The sequence below is a fragment of the Amphiprion ocellaris genome, chromosome 20 (genome assembly GCF_022539595.1).
Source record: "Amphiprion ocellaris isolate individual 3 ecotype Okinawa chromosome 20, ASM2253959v1, whole genome shotgun sequence".
NCBI lineage: Eukaryota > Metazoa > Chordata > Actinopteri > Pomacentridae > Amphiprion > Amphiprion ocellaris.
In genome coordinates, this window is record NC_072785.1 from 27,656,215 (window position 1) to 27,681,214 (window position 25,000).

Below are 25,000 nucleotides of genomic sequence, written 5' to 3' on the forward strand. Positions count from 1 at the left end.
TACTTTGACATTTTCTGAACTACATCCTATACTATGGCATTATACACAGAGTGCTTTGGTTACATGTTGATTTATAATCTAGATTTTTTTCAGTTTTGTTTTTTGACATGATTACCACAGACCTGACCGTGAACACCGTTGACACCTACCTGAGGGAGACGCTGCCTAAGATCTCAAGGCTGCTTGGTCGTGGTCTTTCTGGCACGTACTCTTCCAGGATGAACCGGGAAGTTTAACACTGATGGAATGACACCAGGTCTAAGCCGACAAACTTCCAATTCCTCCTCAACCCATAGTCTCTGGGAAACCTACATGGAGTAAGAAAAGTAGACAGAGAAGTAATTAAGTCTGTACACAACATATTAAAAAGAAATCATGCTAATAAATCAAGTACAAAGAACCAAATTCGCCAATATACTGGAGACCAGAGCTATTTAATTTGATAAGTATAACCTTGTTTAGTAACATTTCAATTATTTGAGAGCAGTCCTAAAGAACTGCCTGTAATCCCAATCATAAAATGGGTTTGGAGGAAGAACATAGATGGTAATCTGGATATACATGAGTTAGACTTTATAACTACTTTTGGTAGTATTGGTGGTAGTAATAGCAATGTGACTATTTACTAGTAGTAGTTTTTAGTACACTACTGCTGCTGATACTGGCACTGCTACTACAAATTGTAATATTATTACAAATGCTGATACTACTTCTACGACTCTAACAGCTGTTTATACTACTACTGCTGCTTGTACTTTTAGTATTACTACTACTGCTTGTACAACTATACTACAGCTACTATTAATCGTCTGGTATTTGCTTGTCAAGCTGCTAGCTCGCCTTAGCGTTTTGCTAGTGGCTAACTAGTTAGCTCTCATAGACTGGAAGCTCTCAACAAGATTGCATAATGAAAAAAGAGCCAAAAACTATTCTTACCTATGAAAAGTCATTCCAAGTTTCCTTGTCTCAATCGTACGACGCAGTGTGTAATTATATGCAGCACAGTGAGACAGATTAACTTAGAATTAAGTACTGAGAAGGTGCTTGAAGAAAACGAGTGTATGTTACGATTCAAATATTACCGCTACACACAGATTAAATGAATATCAAATTAGACGGAGTGGATAAGGTACAACAGTCACAGAACACAACACAGCGCTACAACAGGAAGTTACGCAATACGCTCACCGTAACGTCCGACGTCAGCAGTCAATATATATAGATATATAATTAATATATAAACAATGTTTGCTGATAAAGATTGAAATTCCATGTTTACAAGCTCCATAAGAGTTAATAAATATATTTTGTCAATACTGTTTATTACAGTGATTTTGGATGATATCTTTAATTTTTTTTAGCATTTTTGACATTTTTTTGAGCTCCTCCTGCACGAGGCAACAGGTTCACCTCCACATTCTGGATTTACTGCAGATTATTCATTCAACAGGAAAAAGGCAGCATTCAGTCATTGTGTGAGTGTGACAGCTCCTTATATAAGATGAAACGGGGCGGACTCCTCTGAGAAATGTCGACTAATTGTAATAATGCTGTCAGCAGGAAGTTAAAGAATTTAAAAAAAACAACACCGAGGTCTGTGACAGGAAAACACAAATGCAGCATTTCTCAGAATTACATTTCAGCGTGTAACCTCTGTTCAGCAAACGTGAAATACGACGGAGGGGATTTTTTCCAGACGTTATTGCCCCTGACAGCTCCGCTGAAGAACCGAGCCAATCACACATAATTATATTAGTCCGTTTGATGGAAGCAATAAAGAAGAGATGACCTGAAAATGGGCCGGACGCATGGAAAGTCTGCAAACACTCCGAGATGGAGGGAGGGCAGGAGGAGGAGGAAGAGGTGGAAGGAGGAGGAAGATGGTTGAGTAAACAGAACTGCAGTAGAGGTGAAAATATGAAAAGGAAGAAGTTCACTATCAGAACGATCAGGACAAGTCAGTCAAAGAAACAGAGACGAGAAAAACGAATCATCGAGAAGAAAAAGAGGAGGAGGAAAGGAAGAGAGAAAAGTGGGGGGAGGAAGGAAGGAAGGAAGGAAGGATGGAGGAAGGAAGACAGAACAAAGGAAGGAAGGAAGGAAAAGGAAGGAAAGAAGGATGGAGGAAGGAAGAAAGAATGAAAGGAGGAAGGAAGGAAGGAAAGGAAGGAAAGAAGGATGGTGGAAGGGAGAAAGAAGGAAGGAAGGAAGGAAGGAAGGAAGGAAGGAAGGAAGGAAGGAAGACAGAACAAAGGAAGGAAGGATGGAAAAGGAAGGAAAGAAGGATGGAGGAAAGAAGAAAGAACAAAAGGAGGAAGGAAGGAAGGAAAGATGGAGGAAGGAAGACAGAACAAAGGAAGGAAGGAAGGAAAAGGAAGGAAAGCAGGATGGAAGGAAGGAAGGAAGAAAAGAAGGAAAGAAAGACGAAAGGAAGAAAGAAACGAGGAAGAAAGAAAGAAAGAAGGTGAAAGAGACAGAAGAAAAGTGGATGAAGGAGCAATGAAAGAATGATAGAGGACATAGAAGATGAGCTGATGAAAAAGAGAAACAAGGAGTGGAGGGAGAGTAGTGAAAGAAAAGCAGGAAGAAAGCTAGAAAAAGGAGGGAAGGAGGAAGAAACAGAGAAAGAGGTGAAAGATAAGAAGGAAAGATTGAAGGGGAAAGAAAATGACAGATATGAAGAATGGAAAAAAGGAAGAGGAAGCTCACACAAAGGAGAAAGAAAGGAATAAAAAAATGAGGAAGAGAAAGAAGTGAAGAAGGCAGTAAAAGAGAGGGAGAAGGAAATAAAAGAAGAGAAGTGGAATATAGAGAAGAGAAGAAAGTGAAAAGATAAAAGGACAGATTTGGACAAAGGAGAGAAGGACAGAAGACAAAATAAAAGGATGTAGTCAGAAAAAAGGAAGAAACAGAAAAGGAGGCATTAAAAAGAGTAGAGAGAGTGGGAAGAAAAGAGGGAAAAGAACAAGGTCAGAGAAGGTCATAAGAGAGAGACAAAGAAAGAAAGAAAGAAAGAAAGAAAATAAGGTCATACAATGCAGAAAAAGAGAGAAAAGTAGAAAATGGAAAGAAGACGAGAGAAAAATGAGGATAAAAGAGTAAAAAGTTGAGGCAGCAAAGATGTTGAGAGATGAAGACAAAAGAAGAATGAAATGGAAATAAACCAGATGAGTTGACTAGAAGAAGAAGAGATGGAGGTGAGGACGGGTGAGAAAGAGGGGAGGAAAAAGATCAGAATAAGAAGGTGAATGAAAGCAGACGTGGAGAGAAAAGAAGGAATGAGGAGATGAAAGAGTGAAGACGAGTGAATAATTACAGGTGAGAAGATTCTGCAGCCTGAAGCCTCCAAACATGAAGCAGGCAGTAAAAATATCCTTCATCATTTAGGAACCAGCCTCAGGGAGCCTCTGTTTACTGGAGATAATCCTCCACGTTTGTTTCAGACGGAGCCAAAGAGTCTCAGTCTGACGAGAAAACAAGGAAGGAACTTTCAGACACCTGCTGGATCCTCCCAGGAGCTTTAAGATCAGGTCTGTGACCTTTGAGGATAAATATGCAGCATCCTGTGAGGGTACATTCAGGGAAACCTAAACTGGAAATAAATAAAATAAAAAATCCTGAAAATGCTCAAAAAGTGTTAAAACTACTGAAATGCTGTCAAATATCTGTTTAAAAAAATAAATAAAGACATATAATATAAATATAAATATATATATATATATATGTATATGTATATGTATATATATATATATATATATATATATATATATATATATATATATATATATATATATATATATATATATATATTCCACTTCTTTCAACAAGTTCCATCACTTTAAAGTTCAAACTCCACCGTACGGCGTTTCTCAAAGCATCAAAGACAATTAATTCCACTTGAAAAGACCAGAAATGTTGCCAAAAAAGCACTAAAAGAAAAAACAGCAAACGGGTAGATTTTCACATTTAATAATAGACAAAAATGTTCTGTCATTCTTTTTATGTACATCAGTAAATTACAAGGTCAGTAAGCTATTATCCTCAAGTTTTACACTTAGGTATTCATCAGTTTCTAGTAATGCTTGTTCATCTTAACGCTGCTGCCATACATTACAAAATATGCTATGTACTGTAGTCACGTTGTTTAAAAGCCTGGAGAGATTTTAAATGATTTCTCTTTTTTTAACGTTTTGTTTTTTTTAAAACCATTCAACAAATGTCATTCACAATACTTCCTCATTATTTACAAAAAAGAGAGAGAGAAAAAAATGAACAGCAACTGCTAAATTATACATATTAACAAACTACCTCCTCAATATATATAATGCCGCTATACAAAGAAAAAAAAAAGAGTAATGCCTTATTTTACAATGACCTTATTCTGTTGCTTCAACCTGTGTATTAAAGAAGCGTTTTAATTACATATTAATGCTGCCAGTGTTGGACAAAAAAAATCTACTGTGAATATTAGCTCACTTTATAAATATGCGTTTTTTTTTGTTGCTTTTTTTTGCTGTACATTTCTATCAGTTAATACAGAGATTAATGAGCCGAAATAAGGCCACTGTAAAGTTAAAGTGTTACCCGATAACGTTTTGAGGCTTGGAAAGCAGGGTGAGATTTAAAAAAAAAAAAAAAAAAGAAAAGCTGCCCATCTGTTTAGACATCAGGTATACGGGGGCAGCGACAGTGTGCAAGGCTCGTTTCCCTTTTTGCAAACGTCCGACGCTTCCCCCTCTCGGATATTTTTTCCACGTCGCGCTCGGGCGGCAAGAGGTGAACTTCAGGAACCCTTGTTGGTTCCTGTAATGCGACACCAGTGCGGTAAACGCTGGAAAAATTCGTGTTTACCGGCAGAACGCGGGGAGAAAGTGGAAAAGATTTAATAAACCTCTGAGCCCAAAATTCTCTCCGTTTGTTTTGTGCTCTTTAAAGTTTTTGATTTGTCACTTCTACGGCATCTAAAGGAAGACTGGGACACACGCCGTGGCTGGAATTTAGCATTCGTCTTCATTTATATTCTCATTTTAGACCACTTTTCCTGCTTTTCGTGCATTCGTAGATGTCTAGAGATCACCAAGGAGCGTCCACAACACATTATGGCTGCGTAAAAGCAACTTTAGCATTTATAATTTAACATCAGCAAAGCTAACTCGCTAACTTTTCCCTTCAGCTGCTTCACAATAAAAGTCTTCTAGTAGAAAACCCAACATGGGAAATGTTCCGTTTTTTATCGGAAGCAATTTCAAAGCACCCCGTGGAGTTTTCAATCATTTTTACGAGCACATTTCTGCCACTATTCCGCTAACATATAGGTGGCACTAATGCGTCAACAGATGCAATAATGTACCAGTAAAGGGAAGAAAAAGGATTTAAAGGTCCCATATGGTGAACATGTACTTTTATTGTGTTTTGTGGTTGTTTGAAACTCGGTCCGCCAGGTTTATTTACTTCCTCAAGCTAACTCTGCTAACTCTTAGCCATTAGCTCACCAAAATGTGTGCAGCAAGAGTGAACACAACAGTCTTAAAGCGCTCCCAACATCTTTGGAACTCAACACCCAGTGGATTATTCATCATTTTTAACTGCAGTATCACCGTAATAAGAGAACAGTCCTTAGTGTTTGTGCGTTGTGTGGCTAATGAGACTAAAAAGCTAGCATTAGCTTTGATCGTATGCTTACAGATAAAGCTGATGGATGCTCAGAGATGGTAGAAACTTCAAATTGAAATCAATAAACAAAGACTGGGTGGGTTGAGTGTTTAGTTCACATTTGTTTACTTCTCTCTGTGCTCACATAAACTGCATTTTAATACAGCTAAGTTAGCAAAAAAGCTGTTTTCAGTTACACATTTTGCTGTTTCTGTTGTCAGACAGCAAAAATAAGTATGAAACAATGAGTGAAATGCAGCATTAAGGCTACATGTTAACAGGAAGTCGCTTCATTTCCAAGCTGCTGCTCTGCACCGCTAAATGCTAAACATTAAATGAGGTAAAACCAACAAATGTGCAGTGAATTTGTGGATATTTCCACATCATATGATGCTTTAGATAGAAAGTTAAAGGCAATAGAAAACTCTTTCACGTCCGTGAAGGTCTACATAGACGTAGAGTTTTCTTCCTGAAGGGGGCGGGAACAGCAGCAGCTCATTAGTTTTAAGAGCCCAATGGCCTATTTAAATATTGAAATTAACCATCTGTGTGGCATTTTAAGTTGAAAAACTGTAAGACACAAATTGAACAAATGCAAGACTTCCTTTAATTTGAAAATGGGCACAAAATGGGACCTTTAAAATAGCATTAAAATGAACTTTGTGAATGTTTTATGAAGTTAATGTTTGAAACGTGTTTATAGGCCTCCAAAATACATAAAATGTATTTAAGTGAGCAACACTGATCGTAAACAAAAACTCCGAGGGGGCACCTCTAACATTAGTGTGAGACAACTGAAAGCAGATTATAAAATGAGGCAGAAATCATCATTTTGCTAGCATTATGGGTTGGCCTAGTAGGACCACAACAGTGCAGCAGAATAAACTGGCTCTTTGGAGCATTAGTGTGGCTGATTGGACGTCTTTTCAGGTTGTATGGAGCTAAATATGCTACAAGCGTGTTCACAGGTTGAATTTATGCCATTAAAACAGGCCAGAACCATGATAACTGTAGATATATTCATCATTACCAAGCTGTAAGCAACAATATAGTGTTTTTTTGTGATTTTAGTTCACTCAGCTCTACTGTTCAGGTGCAACAGGACACTCAATCACCTCGTGCAGACGCCCACGCCGTCCCGAGAAGACGTCTAATCAGCGAAAAATAAATGAAAACGCCTGCGTGGGAGGACTGGAGGTGAAATGTGCTGGATAAATGTTGAAACTGCAACAAATTTCCCTAATCGCTTTTTAGGTGGTGTTGACACAACCTGACGGGAGGCTGCAGATGTGGGTCAAACGGCGAGTAAATGTTGGTGTTTTTATGGCTGCAGCTCCGAAAATGGGTGAAACTGGGACGAGATACTGGATTTATCTGAGGTCACTGGACTCCTCTTTGCAACGTTTTCATCGATGCAGCTTCCACATGTTGGGTTTTCATGATCTTGGACGTTTTAACCACTGCATCGCCCCGTCACCCTGAGAAACTGACTTCCAAAACGCCCTCGGGTGTGTTCCAGTTCACAGATTTACCTCGGCTGCACAGAAAATTTTTCATTTTACATTCATTTAGAAAAAGACAACAACAACAACAACAAAAAACAATCTTCTCTCTTGGTGAATTATTACTACAGTACTCTCTGTGACGACGAAGACGGTTAGAAGTTTCGTCAATAAAGCGGACTGATAGTGTTTTGTGTTAAATGGAAGCGGGCCGCTGTAGGGAATGAAAAAGTCGGAGAAAATCAAATATATGAGGAGCTGACGGATCGCAGAGCGGCTGCTGATGCTGCAGAGGACAAAGTTCTGGTGTCACATTTAGAGATGGACTTTGCAGGTTTTGCTTTCTCGCTTTTTCTTTTTACTCATCAGCTTGGGGTCGCAACATTTATTTGCTTCGTGTTGTTGTAAAGTCGGACTTTTAGGTTGAATCTCAATAATGAAACCTCACACATTCACCAAACGCATGTTTTTTAGACTTCTGGCATCTTTGCAAAGTGAATTTTTGTATCATTTGTGCAGAAGAAAAGTCTGCATTTTCAACTGAATCTCATGAATAAAGCTTCACCGATTTGCAAAGTAGACTAAAACTAATACTTTTTAAAAAATGTTGGCATCTTTGCAAAGTGAATTTTACTCAAATCGGTGGAAATTGTATCATTTCTGTGAAAGAAAAGTCAGAATTTTTAACCGAAATCTCTTAAATGAAGCTTCACAGATTAGCCAGGCTGATAAAACCCATTTTTTAAACTTAAGCAACTTTTAGCAACATAAGCTGAATTTTATGAATGAAACTTCACCGATTTGCCACAAAACAAATATTTTCAAACTGTTATGTTTACAAAGTGAATTTTACTCAAGTCAGTGGAAACTGTATCATATCTGCTCAAGAAAAGTCTGAATTTTCTCATGAATTAAGTTTCAATGATTCGCCAAGTAGACTAAAACAAATATTTTTTTTTAAACTTTTGGCATCTTTGCAAAGTGAATTTTACTCAAATCACTGGAAATTTCCACATTTATGCTAAAGAAAAGTCTGATTTTTAAACTGAATCTCTTACACGATGCGTCATTAATTTGCCAAGTAGTCTAAAACGCATGTTTTTAAACTTTAATTCTCTTTGCAAAGTACATTTTACTCAAATCAGTGGAAGTTGGTATCATTTCTCCTAAAGATTAAGAATATTTTTGCCTTCATAAAGCCACAGATGCCAAAATTTCCACACTGCACACATGATTAGGAGTCAGGTCGATTATCAAAGTCAATATTTTGTTCTTTTCTGACTATCAAATTTGTACAAAAAATAACTGTTCAAAAATGTGCTTTCTTTTGGCTGCACGTCTCAATAACAAAAGCTGGAAACTCCTCATTTAATTAAACATTAGAAGAACATAAATTAAGGCATTTTTCTGAATTTCAACATGAAGATTTTCAATTTTCATGCAAATTTAAATACGTTTTTGGTGTCTTTGAAGACAATCAGTCGATCCCTGTGCAAGATTTTTGGAATTTAATGGGATCTTTAAATGATGATTAACTACCAGAAGAACTGACTTTAGTGTTTTAGGTCAAGTCAGAGAACTCCGGCACACCTGAGAAACAGCGACAGGTTAGTAGAAAACTAAACAGAGTTGTTGTTTTTTTTGCCGGAGGTGGACAAACTTACCAACAACACAGAACTAATTTCCTGACATTCAGCTAATGACTGATAATTATTTTCCACCATCGAGCTTTTAGCGGAAAGGATAAATTAAAACATCAAAGCCTGAAAGTTACTCTGATGGAGGAAACAGCTGATAACAGAGTGCAAGTGAGGCGCTTCGACTCCTCGCAGTTCTTAACGTCGCTGAGTACAGTCACTCTCTGTAATTACAGAATGTCAACTTTGTTCATGCTTTCTGCTCTGACCTTTTCCCGGTGCAAAAAGTTTGCCCTTTAACCAGGCGGCGAGCAGTCATAGTATGCCGAACACATGTGGGAACCTGGAACTAAACACGACGAGCTCTTTAGGGCAAGAATGCAAGTTATTAAATTGTTCTATTACTGCACTTCTCACAGGGCGGCGAGTTAATAACCTTGCGAGGCGGCAGGAAGATAAATATTTTCGGCCTTTTAGTCAGACCCTGCGAAGATGACCGCCGTGGATGAACCCGAGACCGAAGGACTGAAGAGGAAACAGATGTGGCTCCTCTTATAAAAGCAGCTGGATTACATTTCAAAGCTGTTTTTCAAACTAGCAGCCTGAGTTTTGTCCTTTTTAGTGTTTTTTCTGTTCCGTGTCGACACAAAAATAAGCATCGCCACTTTAAAAAAAAATGGAGCAATGATAAGAGCAGGTAGAAAAACAAGACTATTTCTGGAGAGAATGTGTTGGAAATGATAGTTTAGATCGAAAGTTAGAGGCAGTAGAAAATTCTTTCAGATCTGTGGAGGTCTACATAGATGCAGAGAGAGTTTTCTTCCTGAAGGGGGCGGGAACAGCAGCAGCCTGTTTAACCATTTTTTGTGATATTTAAAGGTAAAAAACTGAAAGATGCATATTGAACAAATTTGAGACTTCCATTAATTTGACAAGGGGCATAAAATGAGACCTTAAAATGGTATTAGAAGGGATTTTGTGAATGTTTTAAGAAGAAGTTAATGCTTGAAACGTGTTTGTAGACCTCAAAAGTACATAAAATGCATTTAAGTGAGGAACACTGATGGTAAACGAAAACTCCAAGGGGGGACCTTTAACTGTAATAGGCAGAAATCATCATTTTGCTAGCATCAGTGTAACAGAATAAACTGTCTTTCTGAAGCATTAGTGTGGCTGATTTGACATTTTTTGGGGTAGTGTGGAACTAAATATGCTACAAAAGCTGAATTTATCCCATTAAAACAGGCCAGAATTATGTGTTGACACAGAAATAAGCAGTGTGGCTTTTAAAAAAAAGTGGAGCAGCGATTTTTAGATAAGAGCAGGTAGAAAAACGGCATAACTTCTGGAGAGAATGTGATGGATTCTTTTCATTCTTGTCGTGTTTTTGGCCCCAGAATTAAGAGTTGGCCAATTTAAAAGTCCTATGTAAGGAAATTGACGCTTCCACTGCTGCAGTTCAAATGTAGCTGCATTGATGCGAACATCGCTGCTGCAGGGGGCTAATTGGGTGTCAGTGGATAGTTCAGGGACGTGGAACAATCGAGATCGAGCGCTGGACTTCCTGGTGGCGCATGCGTTGCATTTAAGGAGCAATAATTAGAGGCAATGGATTTCTTAGGCAACAATTAAAGAGCTGGACCCCCCCACCCCCTTCCTCAACCTAATCACTCCAGTCAATCAGCGGATCTATAGGAAGCCAAAGGGACGAGTGTTGAACACCACAGAGGATTTTCTTACCACCAGCTGCTTCACTGCTGCACCAGTGCGTGTGCAGAGCCATTGACATTCATTGTAACAGCAGGAGTAATTAGCTGGAAAAAGCCTCCGTCGTGCCGGCGATTGAGCGAGCCAGCCAGCAGCGTGGATGAGATGTTTCTGCGGTCTCGATTTGGACTCGGCCAGATGGGAGAAACCGAAGCTGCAGAAGACACAGCGGCCGATTAGAAATGTGGCGTCAGTCGGGGGGCCTCCTGCAGCGGATCCGTGCTAAAGGAAGACTGAACATGCTGTTAGTTTTGGTCCGAGGCTCAAGAATCTGAGCTACAGAACGGGTACGAAGGGGAATGGAAAGTTGCGATTTACTGGAAGTGTGTGTGCGTGTGTGTGTGTGTGTGTGTGTGTGTGTGTGTGTGTGTGTGTGTGTGTGTGTGTGTGTGTGTGTGTGTGTGTGTGTGTGTGTGTGTGTGCAGCTGAGCATGTCCAGTTTGTTCCTGCCTTCGAAAAATCGAGACGATACAAAACAAAAAAACAATAACTTAAATAAAAACGGTTGCAAAGTCTCTGGATTTTCCAAAAAACTATGAGACAAAGGATGTCTTCTAGCAGCAAGCCGTGGCCGCCTCGACTCTACCGAGGCGGTGTCGACAAATGTAAAATGTTTTTCGGTGGGGGAGGGGAGGAGTCAGCACCTGCTCCCTCCCTCCGTCCGTCCGTCCGTCCGTCCGTCCATCCGTCCATCGCTCCCCCTCTCTCCAGTTTCTGTCATTCAGTCCTGTCAGGAGGAGAGGGAGGGGGAGGCCGCCGAGGCTTCAGTCCGCCAGGCGACTCAGCCCCTCACCTAAAATGTTCCAGTCCTGCGTCCCAGCATGCACCTCTCCCTGCCAGTCCGTGAGGGAGGGGGCCGAGGCGGGGACTGACGGGAGGGCGCCGGGTGTTTGGGATTGGTAGAGGAGGACGGGGAGGGGGGGCGTGGTCAGATGCAGGTGGATGGCTGCGCCGTCGGCTGCTGCTTACGGTTCCGCAAACCTCCGGACTTCTCCTTGTAGCCGACGCACATCTGCTGAGAAACATCAACCAGCGCACTGGCCACCGCCAGACCTGCACACAAACAAACACAAACAAATACAAACATACTTAGATTAGATCAAGATAGTGCAAAAATGTGTAGGACATGTTTTTCTGCTGGTGTGACCTGGATACATCGAGCTGCGTCATTATTTTTTTTGTGATGACTGGTGTACGTTTGTCCCTCTGTCTGTCTGTCTGTCTGTTAGCAACATTACTCAAAAACGGACCGACGGATTTGGATGAAAATTTCAGGGAAGGTCAGAAATGACACAAGGACCACCTGATTAGACTTTGGCAGTGATGCGGCTTATAGTCTGGATTCACAGATTTGTTAAGCATTTCTCTATCATTGCGAGATAGCAGCACGGCGTCACTGTAACTTTGACAACCAGTGAATACTACATCACATGATTACGATCCTACTACAAAACCGCTGTGGACTTATCGGGACTTATCTGTGGGAAATGATCCCATGAACAACTGATTAAATTGTGGGGGTGTTTCTGAGTCCCATCAATTCCCACTGCTCACTACATATTTATGTCATAGGATTCGGTATCTGTACATAACGTACACACAACTGTGCTCAGTGCAAGTTCATTTTGTTTGTGGGTACATCTATATTAAATGGCCATACTCTATGATGCCGTGATTTCTGCCACAAATTTTTTCAAGATTTCAGCTGTTGGAAATGATATGACTGAGCAGCCTATTTCAAAGTACAATAAATAAAAAAAAATCCATCCATTATCTATACACCGCTTAGTCCTCATTAGGGTCACGGGGGGCTGGAGTCTATCCCAGCTGACTCAGGCTGAAGGCAGGGGACACCTTGGACAAGTCACCAGTCTATCAAACAGTATACAGACAATCACACACATTCACACCTACAGACAATTTAGAGTTACCTAGCTTCTAGCTGCAAGGCGACAGTGCTAACCACTGAGCTACTGTGCAGCCCCTGAAAAAAAAAAAATCCACAAACTCATATCCAATTATCCCTCTGAACGTCAAGCTGTTTCTGGGCGTTTCGGCACCTGTTTCATTTTTACTCACTGTGGGTTCATTTTTCACTGCAACATAAAGTCCTGCACCTCTACGTAAACAACACAACCATGAATAGAAGTAGAGAGAACTCAGAAATGTATTCTGTGCAGTGGAACTGTTATAATACTATAAATATTAATTGCAATTGATTACTTATTTTAGAAAAATTGGAACACCCTATAATCAACATGTAGAACATTTTCACAAGTTGCTACAGGTTGTACCAGCACTGATGAACTAAAGATGGTGGGTCAACATACTGTAGGTATTTCACTACTTTAATGTGCCATTGGTTTCTATGCTTGTCTATCTGCTCTCTGTAAACACTGCCTGCAGTTCATCTGAAAAGTCCCACAATTTTTGTTACTTGACAGGTTGGTTGCTGCTGAGCCACTAATGGTCTTCTGGTTGTGCCAAAGAACACAACATTTTTTGTGCTTTATTTCTGGCATTTATTTGGGGAAAAAAGGTGTCTCTATTATACGTATTTTTCAAATTAGATAAGTTGGTTTTCATACTTGTCTCCTATCTGCTCTATGTAAACACTGCCTGCAGTTCATGCCCAGGAAACATTAAATGGTTCATTTAGGCAAATATTTAAATGTAGACATGTAGAATAAAGTGATTTAGATGAAATACCACAATTTTAAGCTTAGATCTGGCTAAGTTTTCCAAGGAAACAGCAGATGAGTAGTATAAAGACCATTAAAAAGCTGCAAATTCAATGATTCCTTCTATTTTTGCAGTTTCCAGCTGTGATAAATGTTGTAATTTGGTGATTTTTCGAAGATAACATGCCTTTCTTACCTATTGGCTGCGGTTAATGGACAACAAAAGGTTGGTAAGCACTAGTTTAAGCGTTAATAGATTTATTTGATCCATTTGCACACTCAAGCTGTGTCCCAATTTCACACCATTCACTAATAATAATTGTGTGCAACGGGTCGAAATGAGCAGAAACTTCGACTTGTCACAGTCGGTGAGGTCCAGATGTTCCCGGCAACATTAACAATTGCTCTGTTCTATTCAAGTGCACCAGTATGTAATTTCAGTTTTTACACCCATGCTTTCCCTCCTGTGACATGTCAGAAAGTCTGCAGTAAAAAAGCTCTGAGTAGAAAAGAAATCAATGCGCTCCAAAACAAGGAGGAAAAAAAGATGCTGTACGTGCACGGAAACGTGTCAATCACACTGTGAGGTCTTTGCAAAGAGAGCAGAAAGTTTCTCTGAATGTTTAGCAGATGGGTATAAAAAAAAAATATATATATATATATATATATATATATATATATATATATATATATATATATATATATATATATATATATATATATATAAGTAGTAATAAAGATAAGCTAATCTCCAAGAAAATTATTTTTGCCAGATATTGACAAACAAAATGACATTGAATTTAATAATCCTAATTTCATAATAAAAAATCATTGTGAAATAAATTAAAACAAGCTAAGATAAAATAAAACTTTATTAATCTCCAAGAAAATTATTTTGCCAGATACCGAAAAACAAAATGACATTGAATTTAATCATCCTGATTTCATAATAATAATAATAATAATAATAATAATAATAATAATAATAATAATAATAATAATAATAATAATAATAATAATAATAATAATAAAATATATAAAATAAAACTAAAATAAAACTTTATTAATCTCCAGGAAATTTTTTTTGCCAGATATTGAAATACAAAAATACATAACGTGTTTGTTCCAGAGAAATTTAAAACACTGAAATAATAATATTAGTAGCAGATTTAAATCAGCTGTCCTCTTTTTTTAAATTAAGCTACTTATTATTATAACTGCACTGAGTTCAAGCTGCTGTAGTGTGGAAACCTCACACACCAACTCCTATCCATCACATCCACCGGTAGTGGGATCACAGACGCAGGCAATCATTAACTTATACCACACTTCATTAACATTTATTAATACTCTCTGAGCCATGAAATTCCAATAAACTCCATTTACCACCAATAATGGATGCATTTACCCCGATCAAACGCACATAGCCGACGGCAAAAATAGAAACTCCGCTGGGAGCGGCCGCATCCTCTGAAATCATACAGTCTTCTGTGCAGCAGGCTGCAACTATTAGCGTGTTTATTGATCTGAAAGTGGGTGTGGGACGGCTCGAATTCCCCTGAAATGAGCCTCGGACACCAATCAGAGATAGTCTGACCTCTTCTCGGCTGTTTGGAGAGACGCAAGGGCGGCCATTCTGGAACGAGCTAAACCGAAAACAGATGTGCGACGAGGGCTGTGATGCTGATGACAGAAGGCAGCTTGAGAGTTTGGGAAAAAAGAAAAGAAACAGAAAAGAAAACGTGGCCGGATGGGAAACAAGTTAAAAGCATTATAACAGGAGACCCCCAAGGGCATGGAGAGATGGTAGGAACATGGCTAACATGGTCTCAACAAAAGCTGCCTGAGGGAAAGCTCCACAGAGAGCAGAGGCGGTTTTGCTATGACAAAAGGACTGTGTGGTAATTAATAGGGGCCTTAGGCGTGCTGATGGTCTGGGGACTGCAACTGTGGGAGGCAAAGAGGCTAAACACCGCAGAAGGGAAAGAAACACTGAAAGTTCTGGTTTGAGTCCTTGAAGAAGAGAGAGCGGAATAAACAGAACAGGGGAAAAAAACTGAGAAAAGGTAAGTGCTTGCAGTCCTAGAAAAGACAGATGAAGGATGGACGGATGTGAAGACAACTGCAGAGGATGAAACACTCCACGATGATGACTCAATCCTCAGCGCTATCACAACGTCCGCAAAAACAAGACAGGAGAGGACACTTGATTGCACTTTAAGACCCGAAAACCTCACAGACGAGACGGAAAAAAAAGAGCAGAGGCTGAGTGTGCGTTCATACAGCTTAACAGAGAGAAAACACAAAGACGATGAAGGAAGAGATGACAAGCAAAGCAACAAGCTGCCTTCGTGTCACCACAGAGGACTGCAGGACGACAGGGGAGCTGACTGCATGATCTTTAAGAATGAATACATCAAGTCAAATTAATGGTGCTACCGTGAAATAATTACAGTAAACACAGGAGATGATTCATAGCCTGTTTGACATGTATGAGTTCCTCAGCGTTCGTCAGACATACATACGATATCCCACAATCCTTTACTCTTCCCTCGCGTCGCTGAGGATCCCAGACATTATTTTTCTTAATTGTACACAAGAGGATCGAAACTGTGGAGGTTTCATTTCGCTGAGTGTTTAAGTGGTGAAACTGCCATTATTAATAACGGTAATGATGAATCATTATTAATCTGGCCTTGATGAAACCACTTAAAAATGTATTTTTGGCCTTCCATCAACTTCTAAACCAAATCAATTCATGGTTTCTGCGTAAACGATTTGGATTTTTTCTAAGTCTAAAAGCAGACAGAAGATCAGAACCCCTCATATCGAACACAAAAATCCAAGCCGGGTAGGTTTTACAGGATATAATAGCTGATTCAGCATTGTACAGCAGCACTGTGTCAATGTGATTAGTGCTGGGGTGTGCTGAAAAAAATTTACAGACATATTGCATGATTTCTGGAGAATTTAGAACTTTCTCAAATCTCCAGAAATCCTGTGATATGCCCGCACATTTTGCTTGGCACACCTCAAGACAAATAATATTGATGGACATAACACAAGACTTCTGGATTCAAACTTTCAAAATTCACAGGAAATCAGAAGAATTTAGGGCTTTGTAAAATCACCAGAAATCCTGGGATATGTGTGTCCATTTTGTTCGGCACACCTCAAGACAAATAATATTGACAAACACATGAGAGAACATATAACATATGGAGATTTTATAGCTTTCTAAACGTTGAAGATTTCTGGAGAATTTAGAACTTTCTAAAATCTCCAGAAATCCTGTTATATTTCATTTAATTTAGTGATTTATTTGGACGAGACAATGCATGTTAATGAACACACAATCTCATAGGTTTACACAAGATTGTAGTAAATAAGCAGGATTTAGAACAATGCTAATTTCCATCCGTTGTCGCAAACATATGTCCGTCCTTTTTTACTCGACACACCTGAAGACTAACCATGCTGATGGACATAACGCAGGATTTCTGAAGGTTTTATAACTTTCTAAATTCATATGATTTCTGGAAAACTTTCTAAAATCGCCAGTAATCGGGTAATATGTCTAACAATTTTGATTGGCACATCTCAAGACTCATCATATTGATAGAAATATTGTAGGAGTTATGGAGTTTTTGGAACTTTCTAAATTCACAGGATTTCTGAAAAATTTAAAACTTTCTAAAATCTTCAGAAATCCTGTTACATGTCCATCCTTTCTGGCTCAACAAACCCCAAGGCTAATGAAGCTGATCAATATATCTCAGGATTTTCTAACTTTTTAAATTCATAGGATTTTTGGAGAGTTTAGAATTTTCTAAAATCTCCAGTAATTGGGTAACATGTCTGTCGATTGTGCTTGTCACACTGCAAGACTCACCATATTGATGGACATATCGTAGGATTTCTGGAGATTATAGAACTTTCTAAATTCACAGGCTTTGTGGAGAATCCATAACTTCAATATTACAGAAATCTTCTGATGTGTCTGTCCACTTTGCACAGCACACCTCAAGACTCACCATACTGTACTGATGGACATATGACAGGATTTCCAGAGATTTTAGAACTTTCTAAATTCATAAGATTTCTGGAGATTTTAGAACTCATTAAAATCTCAAGATATGTCAGTCTCATTGTGTTTGGGCACCACTGATGGAAAGCATGGACGAATCAAAGCACCTTCAAAGACTGGTAGTGACTACTTCAATTACACTTCTTTTATTGATTAATTACAAAGATGAGTACGATGGAGAACTTTCTTGTTCAGCTTCTCCTCATAACAAGCATTTGTCTTTAGCACCGTTTGCTTTCCTGGCGCATGTACAATGACACATTTTCAGTCTAGTGGAATATGTGCAGGGAGGGAGGCAAGAACTGTCAATAAAATAAATAATTTCACCAAAAAACACTAGCAGGGCTGTCTTACTGCACGATCCAAATCCTTGCCAAAACTTGAAATGATTAGTGTGGTTGTTTGCTGCATGGAAGTTGCTGTTCCCGTAGCAAAGTGGATTTTAGAACGGCAACATATGGATCCTATATCCACTGATTAATGAACAAGCGTCCATGGACTTTCAGTGTTTTACACACTTCAAAACTGTATTTTTCCAAAATAACTACACAGAATGCACAAATTTGAAAATGCTGGACTTGCATTACAATGCGGGTGGAGATCTGTTTTGGGAATCCCAAAATATGTGATTTCAGACTACAGGTGTTGATGTGTGTTTAGTTTCCTGTTGACAGATGGTGAGCCAGCACAAACTGTTAGCCAAATGATGGACTGCTGTGGCTGACAGTTAAGCTAACTGGCTTTAATGAGGGTCAACAGTGGTCTGACAGTGAAAAAACAGCGAGATGAGTCAGAGTGTGCAGCTTTTTATCGATTTTTTGAAAGTTGTTTATGTGTGTTTCCGGCCTTAACTGGGATGTATCTTACAGTTCTCCTCTTGTATGAACATTAAATGAAAATGTGATTCACTGACCAACACTCCCAGTTAAGTTTAGTAACAACTAGAGTTGCTGTGTGTACTGGAGTGTGGATTATAAAGAGGCCAATGAGGGAAAACAAAAGAAAAGGAAGTTCGAAGAGGGTAAAAGGCTCAAACCTGTCACGGTCCGACTATAACTACAGCTGCTGTACATGAACAGAGGAAGGAACTCAGATCAAGGAAAGCTGGTGTAACAAAAAAAAGCAAAAGAACAATCAAAGAATAAAAAGACAGGAAAGAAAACAAGCAAAGGATTCGGGGGTTGCTTCTTACCAGACTGTCCTGGAGGAGGGATGCCGCCGGTGCCCCTGGGTAACCGAACAAAGATGGAGAGCACAGCGGCTTTGTTGCCAAAGCAAGGCTCGAGGGCAATGGGTTTTGGGACGGACTGCGGAAAGAAAAGGGAAAAGAAAATAAGTATTACACATCGCAAGCCTCCCAAATCCTGGTGAACGCACGGCATTTTCAAAGACACGGCTAACAGGGGCTTTGCTGTTGCTGTTCTTGTTTGTGTCAGCAACATGCATAGAACCGGGTAAAAAAATACAACCTGTCGATCCCCCGCTGAGATACACTCACTGATTTGGAGGCACAAATTGGACCCCCATGCCTTTTTAAACCCCCCGCTGTGCACAATTTCATGACAATACCACATGTGTGCAGCGTGGGCAGCTACCGGGTATCGAGTGGAGACGCTGCAAGCAGAGATTTGTGTCGGCGGTGCACTCCTGTCGCCGCGGGCTGCCTGACACACCTGACTCCCTAATACCAATATCTCCTGTTTATCAGCATCTCATCCATATGTGGGGATGAGTTTCCCCCCTGTAAACACTGTCCGGATCTGCTGCTGCTCGCCTCGTACAATATTCATGGGTTTACCTCAACACTGGATATGGATATGGAGAATGCCACCATCTTGCCTGCATACAAATAACTTTGTGTGTCTCCCTTGCTTTGTATTTTCAAATTCCTGGGCCGGACACATAACTGGGCCCATGGCAAGGCTTCACACATTACTGCACACACACATACATACATACACCTCCAAAAACCCACCAGTCCAGTCCCTTCCCACGCCGGTCTTTATACTCTGGAGAGTCGAGCTTAACGCCCCAAGTGGCAACACCGCTACACACTCGGTTTTCAAGCTCACACACACACACAGACTCTTTTCGCCTTTTCAGACACAAATTCCTCTCAGCTTGTCTCGCTCGCACATGCAGACTCTCGCGCACACATTAAGGCGTACGCATGGGGAGCAGGGCAGTAATGATATTCAGGCTCTGACCCATTTTACACATTTATTCTGTGCTTCGTCTCTCCGAGGCTTACCTTTCATACCAGCAGGATACGCTGGCTGTCATGCAGGTAGCTGAGGGAGGTGGCACAAAGACCTGGATGCCTCTGGGCGAGTGTGAGTGTAGATTTACTGCAGCTGATGTTGTAACAGAAGGGAGACTGCATTTGTTTATGCCCCTACAGATGTGTGTCTGCCTGTTTATAGCATGCGACGTGTTTTCAGATGTGTATCTGTGCAGCTGGCCGTGTTCAGGTGCGATCTGACAGTGAAGAGCGTTTTATTCTCTATTATCTCCACTGTGTAGTGTTACTGGGTAACACACACTTTCAGACATGTGGCACACTCAGTACAGGCGATACCAGCTTTATATGCTGTTGGTCTCATGTCTGAGGAAGTTCTTTTAACAGTGTTCTGTAAATGCCACAACTGAAACTTGGCTGGGTTTGACATTTTAGAGTTTGATGTTGGGTTTGACATCGTACTGACTCGTGAAAATTTTAGACTTGGTTTGATGTTGTACTGTCTCCAGAATAAGTGAGGACTGTGCTTGAAGTCTTCCCACCTATAGAAAATAGAAAACTAGGTTCAACATTGTACTGTCTCTAAAGTATTTGAGGCCGAGTTCAACATCGTACCATCTCTCGAACATTTGAAAGTTTGACACCAGGCTTGACATCCTACCTTCTTTAGTACATTTAAGACTACATTGACATTGTATTATCTCTTGAACATTTAAGACTGGGTTCGACATCGTACCATCTTCAGAACATTTAAGAGTTTGATGTTGGGTTTGACATCTCGAACATTTTAAATTTGTTTGACTAAAGCTGGTTTTGATTAAAGCTGTGTTTCAAATGTTCTGGAGCACTGGATTTGACATTGTTCCATCTCAAGTCGATGATTAAAGATGTGTTTCAAATGTTCTCGAGATGGTATCAATGTTGTACTGTCTCTAGAACATTTAAGAGTAGGTTCACCATCGTACCACCTCTAGAACACTTAACACTGAGTCTAACGTTGGACCACCTCTGTGACATTCAAGACTGGTTTGACGTTACACCATTTCTAGGTTCGACAGCGACACCATCTCAAGAACATTTAAAACACATCTTGGTCTTGACTGAAATCATTGTTCTCGTTATACAAATGTAAACAAACTAATTTTTCTCACATTTCTTCACCAATATTAGTTGATCAACATCACAGAGTGAAAAAGACATTACATATCTTTCTCATTCACTTGTTCTACAATTTCATATCTATTACAAACTGAAATGTCCAATAAAAAAAAACTTTACTGCAAGAACAGTGTCTGTAACAGGTCAGATTAATGAGACTCACAGTAATAAACATTAGCAAGAGTCTAAGATAAGATAAGATAAGATAAGTCCTTTATTTCTCCCCACGCCAGGGGAAATTTACATTGTTACAGCAGCTTATGTAGCAATAGACATAGTAATAGGAATAAAATAATAATAGAACAGTAGTAATAATATTTACAATACCTGTAACATAAACAGCAGCAAAGTCCATATATTAAAAAAATATAAATCATCCTTGACATGGAGACAGGATTGATCGGGATCTTACAGTTGCTGTTTAACCATTAATTACATAGCAGCCGTCCTCAGATTGAATCCTGGTTCCATTTTATATTTTACTGTTGGTTAAGTATTTACACTATCATCACACATAGACAGAATTTTACATGTCTAAGAAGTCATAAATAAACTAGGCTCTTAGTTATTTGCACGGTTTGAGAAACTGCTATTAGGTCAGACTGAGCTTTTTCTGTATTAATGCATTAGTATGTATTATACATCACTTGATGTACTATTATCACTCGTGCTCTCCTGTCAGAGTTGTAGGTATGTCTGAATGAAGATGTGAGGAACATTGAAAGTGACCAATGTCTGAATAACAGAAGGCCATTACTTTAAAAGATTAATGAAGTCAGAAATGTTGTTATGTATTCCATGTCTGAAAAGGGCATCTGGGGATCTCCACAGAGAGATATGTTCTGGGTGTAGGTCACATAGGAGCTCATTCAGACACTCTAAAACTCACAAATATGTTTTGGAGACTGACTGGTTGATGCAATAGGCTGTTAAAATTTGAATAAAAGAAGAAAAATCAAACGTAAAAACAGCCCAGGCGTGTCTAGTGCATGTTTATCCACCTGTAGCCCAGAAAAGCATGTTCAAGACTATGAGAATCGATTGAAAGCTGGTCAATAAACAGCAAAACTAGTGTGAATGAACAAATTTAGCTGTCAGTGAGGTTTTTCACATCTTAATCTATGAAAAACAAGATATAAACATATGTATAAAGGCCAAAAGGCTTCAACAGACATAAAAATAGCAATGTCATTGACGACTCATCCTTAGAGTTTGCACTGTTTGTGTATAATTGCAATACAACTGTGTGTCTGTGTGCAGCTGAGAACCTGCTACGTTCATGCTTCTTTGGACAGGGAAGGTCATTAGGAGGTTGTGTTTGTGTGTGCCGATGCTTTGCGTGCATGCCTCCGAGCGTGCAGCAATTTTCAGCTGTGTTGATCTTCCACTCACACACATGCAGCGCTACAAACCCCCAAACAACTGACAGGGGGGATAGTTCACATTCAGACAAATGGGCTCGTAGAGGGATGGACTCGCCTGCTGGAAACACTGCAGTCGAACCAGCAGCAGCAGCAGCAGCACGCCAAAAATAAATACTCAGACCATGACTATGTGCCGTCTCTCAACCCTGACTCGCTGGAATTTTCACAATAAATTATTCTTACAGTGCAGTGAGTTTGAGAAACGAGCCCGACTAACGCAAACAAATAAGACACAAGACGGGTCAGTGCTTTGTTTTATATATTCTCTGTCTTCTAGTCCCTCCTTAATCATCTTTTTTTTTCTGTTCAGGTTTATTTTAAAAGGGCAAAATTAAGACAAGGCAGTCCCAGAGGGCTTTGCAATCTGTACAGCATGTGACACTGTTTATCATATGGCCTTTGACTTAGACAAGGGAAAATTTATGAAGGAGAAAACAGAGCTTCTCCTTCCATGTAATGTTCCCCATTAAAGAAAAACATTTAATTTACTCCCTTTTGCTGTGTCTTTCAAGATACTCGCTGTAGCATTTTGACATTAATTTTAAAAGAAATGACAATGAGGGCAAGTGTCTTTACTAATAGAAGTTGGACATGTGTGTTTGAAATGACCCATGTATTGACTACAAGGGGGGGCAAGTGTGTTTTAATCTATTACTCAGTTAACAATACAGTCAATAAAGTCATAAGCTGACAGGATTCGTAGCATGTTGAATTCTGCATAATCACATTGGAATCTTGGGGTTCTTTATACAGTAAGGTCAAGACCATATAATATTTTATTATGAAGAGAAATTCGACAAATCCCTTTCTAAAAGCAACTTTTGACAGTGGAAAGAAACAAAAAGGTTCTTAACAAGACAAAATCATCAACAGAACCAGGCTCAGGGAGGGCAGACATCTGCCTCAACTTGTCAGGGTGAGGGGGGAGTGGTAAAGTCTTCACATAAAAGCAGAATAAAACACCCAAAATGAGTTGTGATATGTAGAAAATGTTTGTTATAACTTTAATACATAACTAACTCCGTCTGTTTGTTGTGGTTTAGTATATAGATTACAAAAAACAGCCGTATTTCCATATATTTGTGGAGAAAATCTCAGGCAAACTTTTGAAACATTCCAAAAATGACCAAAAAATAAACTGTGAATTAGACTGGTTTCCGATAACTGCATTGGAGCAAACAAACTAGACTTCATAGTGCCGCCAGAAAGTGGAGAAAAATGGAGACTGAAGTCTTTAAGAATCGTTTTCAATTCGGAAAACTGTAATTATTTTTTAACATCAATGGGTTTTGATTGTTCCAAGACAACAAAAGATGTGAGTTAAGAGTGATAAATGAGTGATGTCACAACTTATTTGAAAATGGTGTTTCCATCTTTCATTAAGAAACTATTTTGAAAAAGTCTAAATCCACCTCAAGCACGTATAAAAAGTTTTTCTCTTAATCATACTCAAGATACTTCAAAATATGCATGAAGACACATTTTGGAAAGATGCCTGTTTGTGTGCCAGTTAGAACTTCAACTCTAGACTAGACAACTAATTACATAAGTTCTGACTCACTTTAAAAAAAAAAAATCTGATCAACTTTGAGAGACCATAAACGGTAAAATCAAGCCTCTGTTAATTTTGCCAGGGACACTGTGGGACTGTCAAAAAGGCTTCCGTCTCATTTTGGACACACTTTAGACAAACACCTTTAAATAGTCACCAGAGGGACGGGAGAGAACCAGATGAACGGACGCTATTTTTCATTTGATTACAGTAAAAGCCAACACCGTCCCTCAGGGCAATAAAAGCTTAATATGCCTTTCAGCTTTGTGTGATAAATGAGTGATGACTCAATAACGAGATAAGACAACAAAGCACTCACTATAAGGATCATTTCTCCCCATTTTCAAAACCACGCTGCCAGAACATCATTATATTCAGCTGACGTGGGTTTCTGAGAAATGGGAATAAAAATAGTGACAACTGTTCCAATGCAACATTAGGTGGTGCAATATCACACTTGGCTAATTCTGCTCCTCGATCCCCCTGGTACGAGGAAAGATGAAAAAGATGAAACAATTATTTTGGCCTTGCCAGAAGCAGTCCAACTAGGCTTGGTTTGCTGCAGTCCACAGGTCTGTTTTTGCCTCGGGTCAAATGTATTCCTCATCCAGTTTGTTTACAATTGAAAAATGAGGAGCGGCCGCGATAACCTGAGTACATCTGTACTGTGTGTTGGGAAAGAAATAAATAAAAGAAGGGAAAGACAGGCAGCTTTTAATTTCACAGCTTAGGGACTGTCGTAAGACTCCTCTGCCAAGTCCAATTTCCACTGCAGCAGCTGCGAGATGCTCTTAGGTTGTCGCTTGTTTACGTGCTTGTTCCTCACATGCACATAACTGGAGAGGGAAGAGGCACTGCAAATAAAATTGGAATTGGAAGCGACTCGCTGTCAGAATGATGTGGGATGTGACAATGGGATCATTTGGATTTGAACAGGCCTCGTGTTGTAATTGATTGCACCGAGTGTTCATCAGCGCTGCATCCACTGTACAACCTCAATTTCTACTTGAGGGACAACAAACCAGGTGCTTCACTTTCCATTTGTGGCAAAAACAAAACAGCTAAAAGAGAATTTATCTTCCTTAATACACATGTCCACTTTGTTTTGTCCTATGTAGAAATTAAGGGAGAACAAAACCGGATGTAGGTTAAAAAAACAGATTTAATATATTGAAATGTCTGTTGTAATTGTATTAACTAATTATTTACGTTTGTCTGTTGTGGTTTAGTGCATAGATTGACAGAAAATAGCCATGTTTCCATACAATTATCAGGCGAATCTGAAGCAAATTTTTGAAACA

General features: G+C 39.4%; 1 protein-coding gene across 1 annotated transcript in view; it reads right to left on the reverse strand.

Annotated features, from left to right (window-relative positions):
- Positions 1–3,953: 3,953 nt before the first annotated feature.
- The window catches only part of atrn (attractin), a 205,906-nt gene continuing 184,859 nt past the window's right edge, over positions 3,954–25,000 (reverse strand). The window contains exons 28-29 of the mRNA XM_023271357.3: positions 18,519–18,633; positions 3,954–11,611 (exon numbers count right to left, since the gene is read on the reverse strand). Coding sequence (XP_023127125.1) covers positions 11,487–11,611; positions 18,519–18,633 — 240 coding nt within the window. The 3' untranslated portion in view covers positions 3,954–11,486. The remainder of the gene's footprint in view (positions 11,612–18,518; positions 18,634–25,000) is intronic.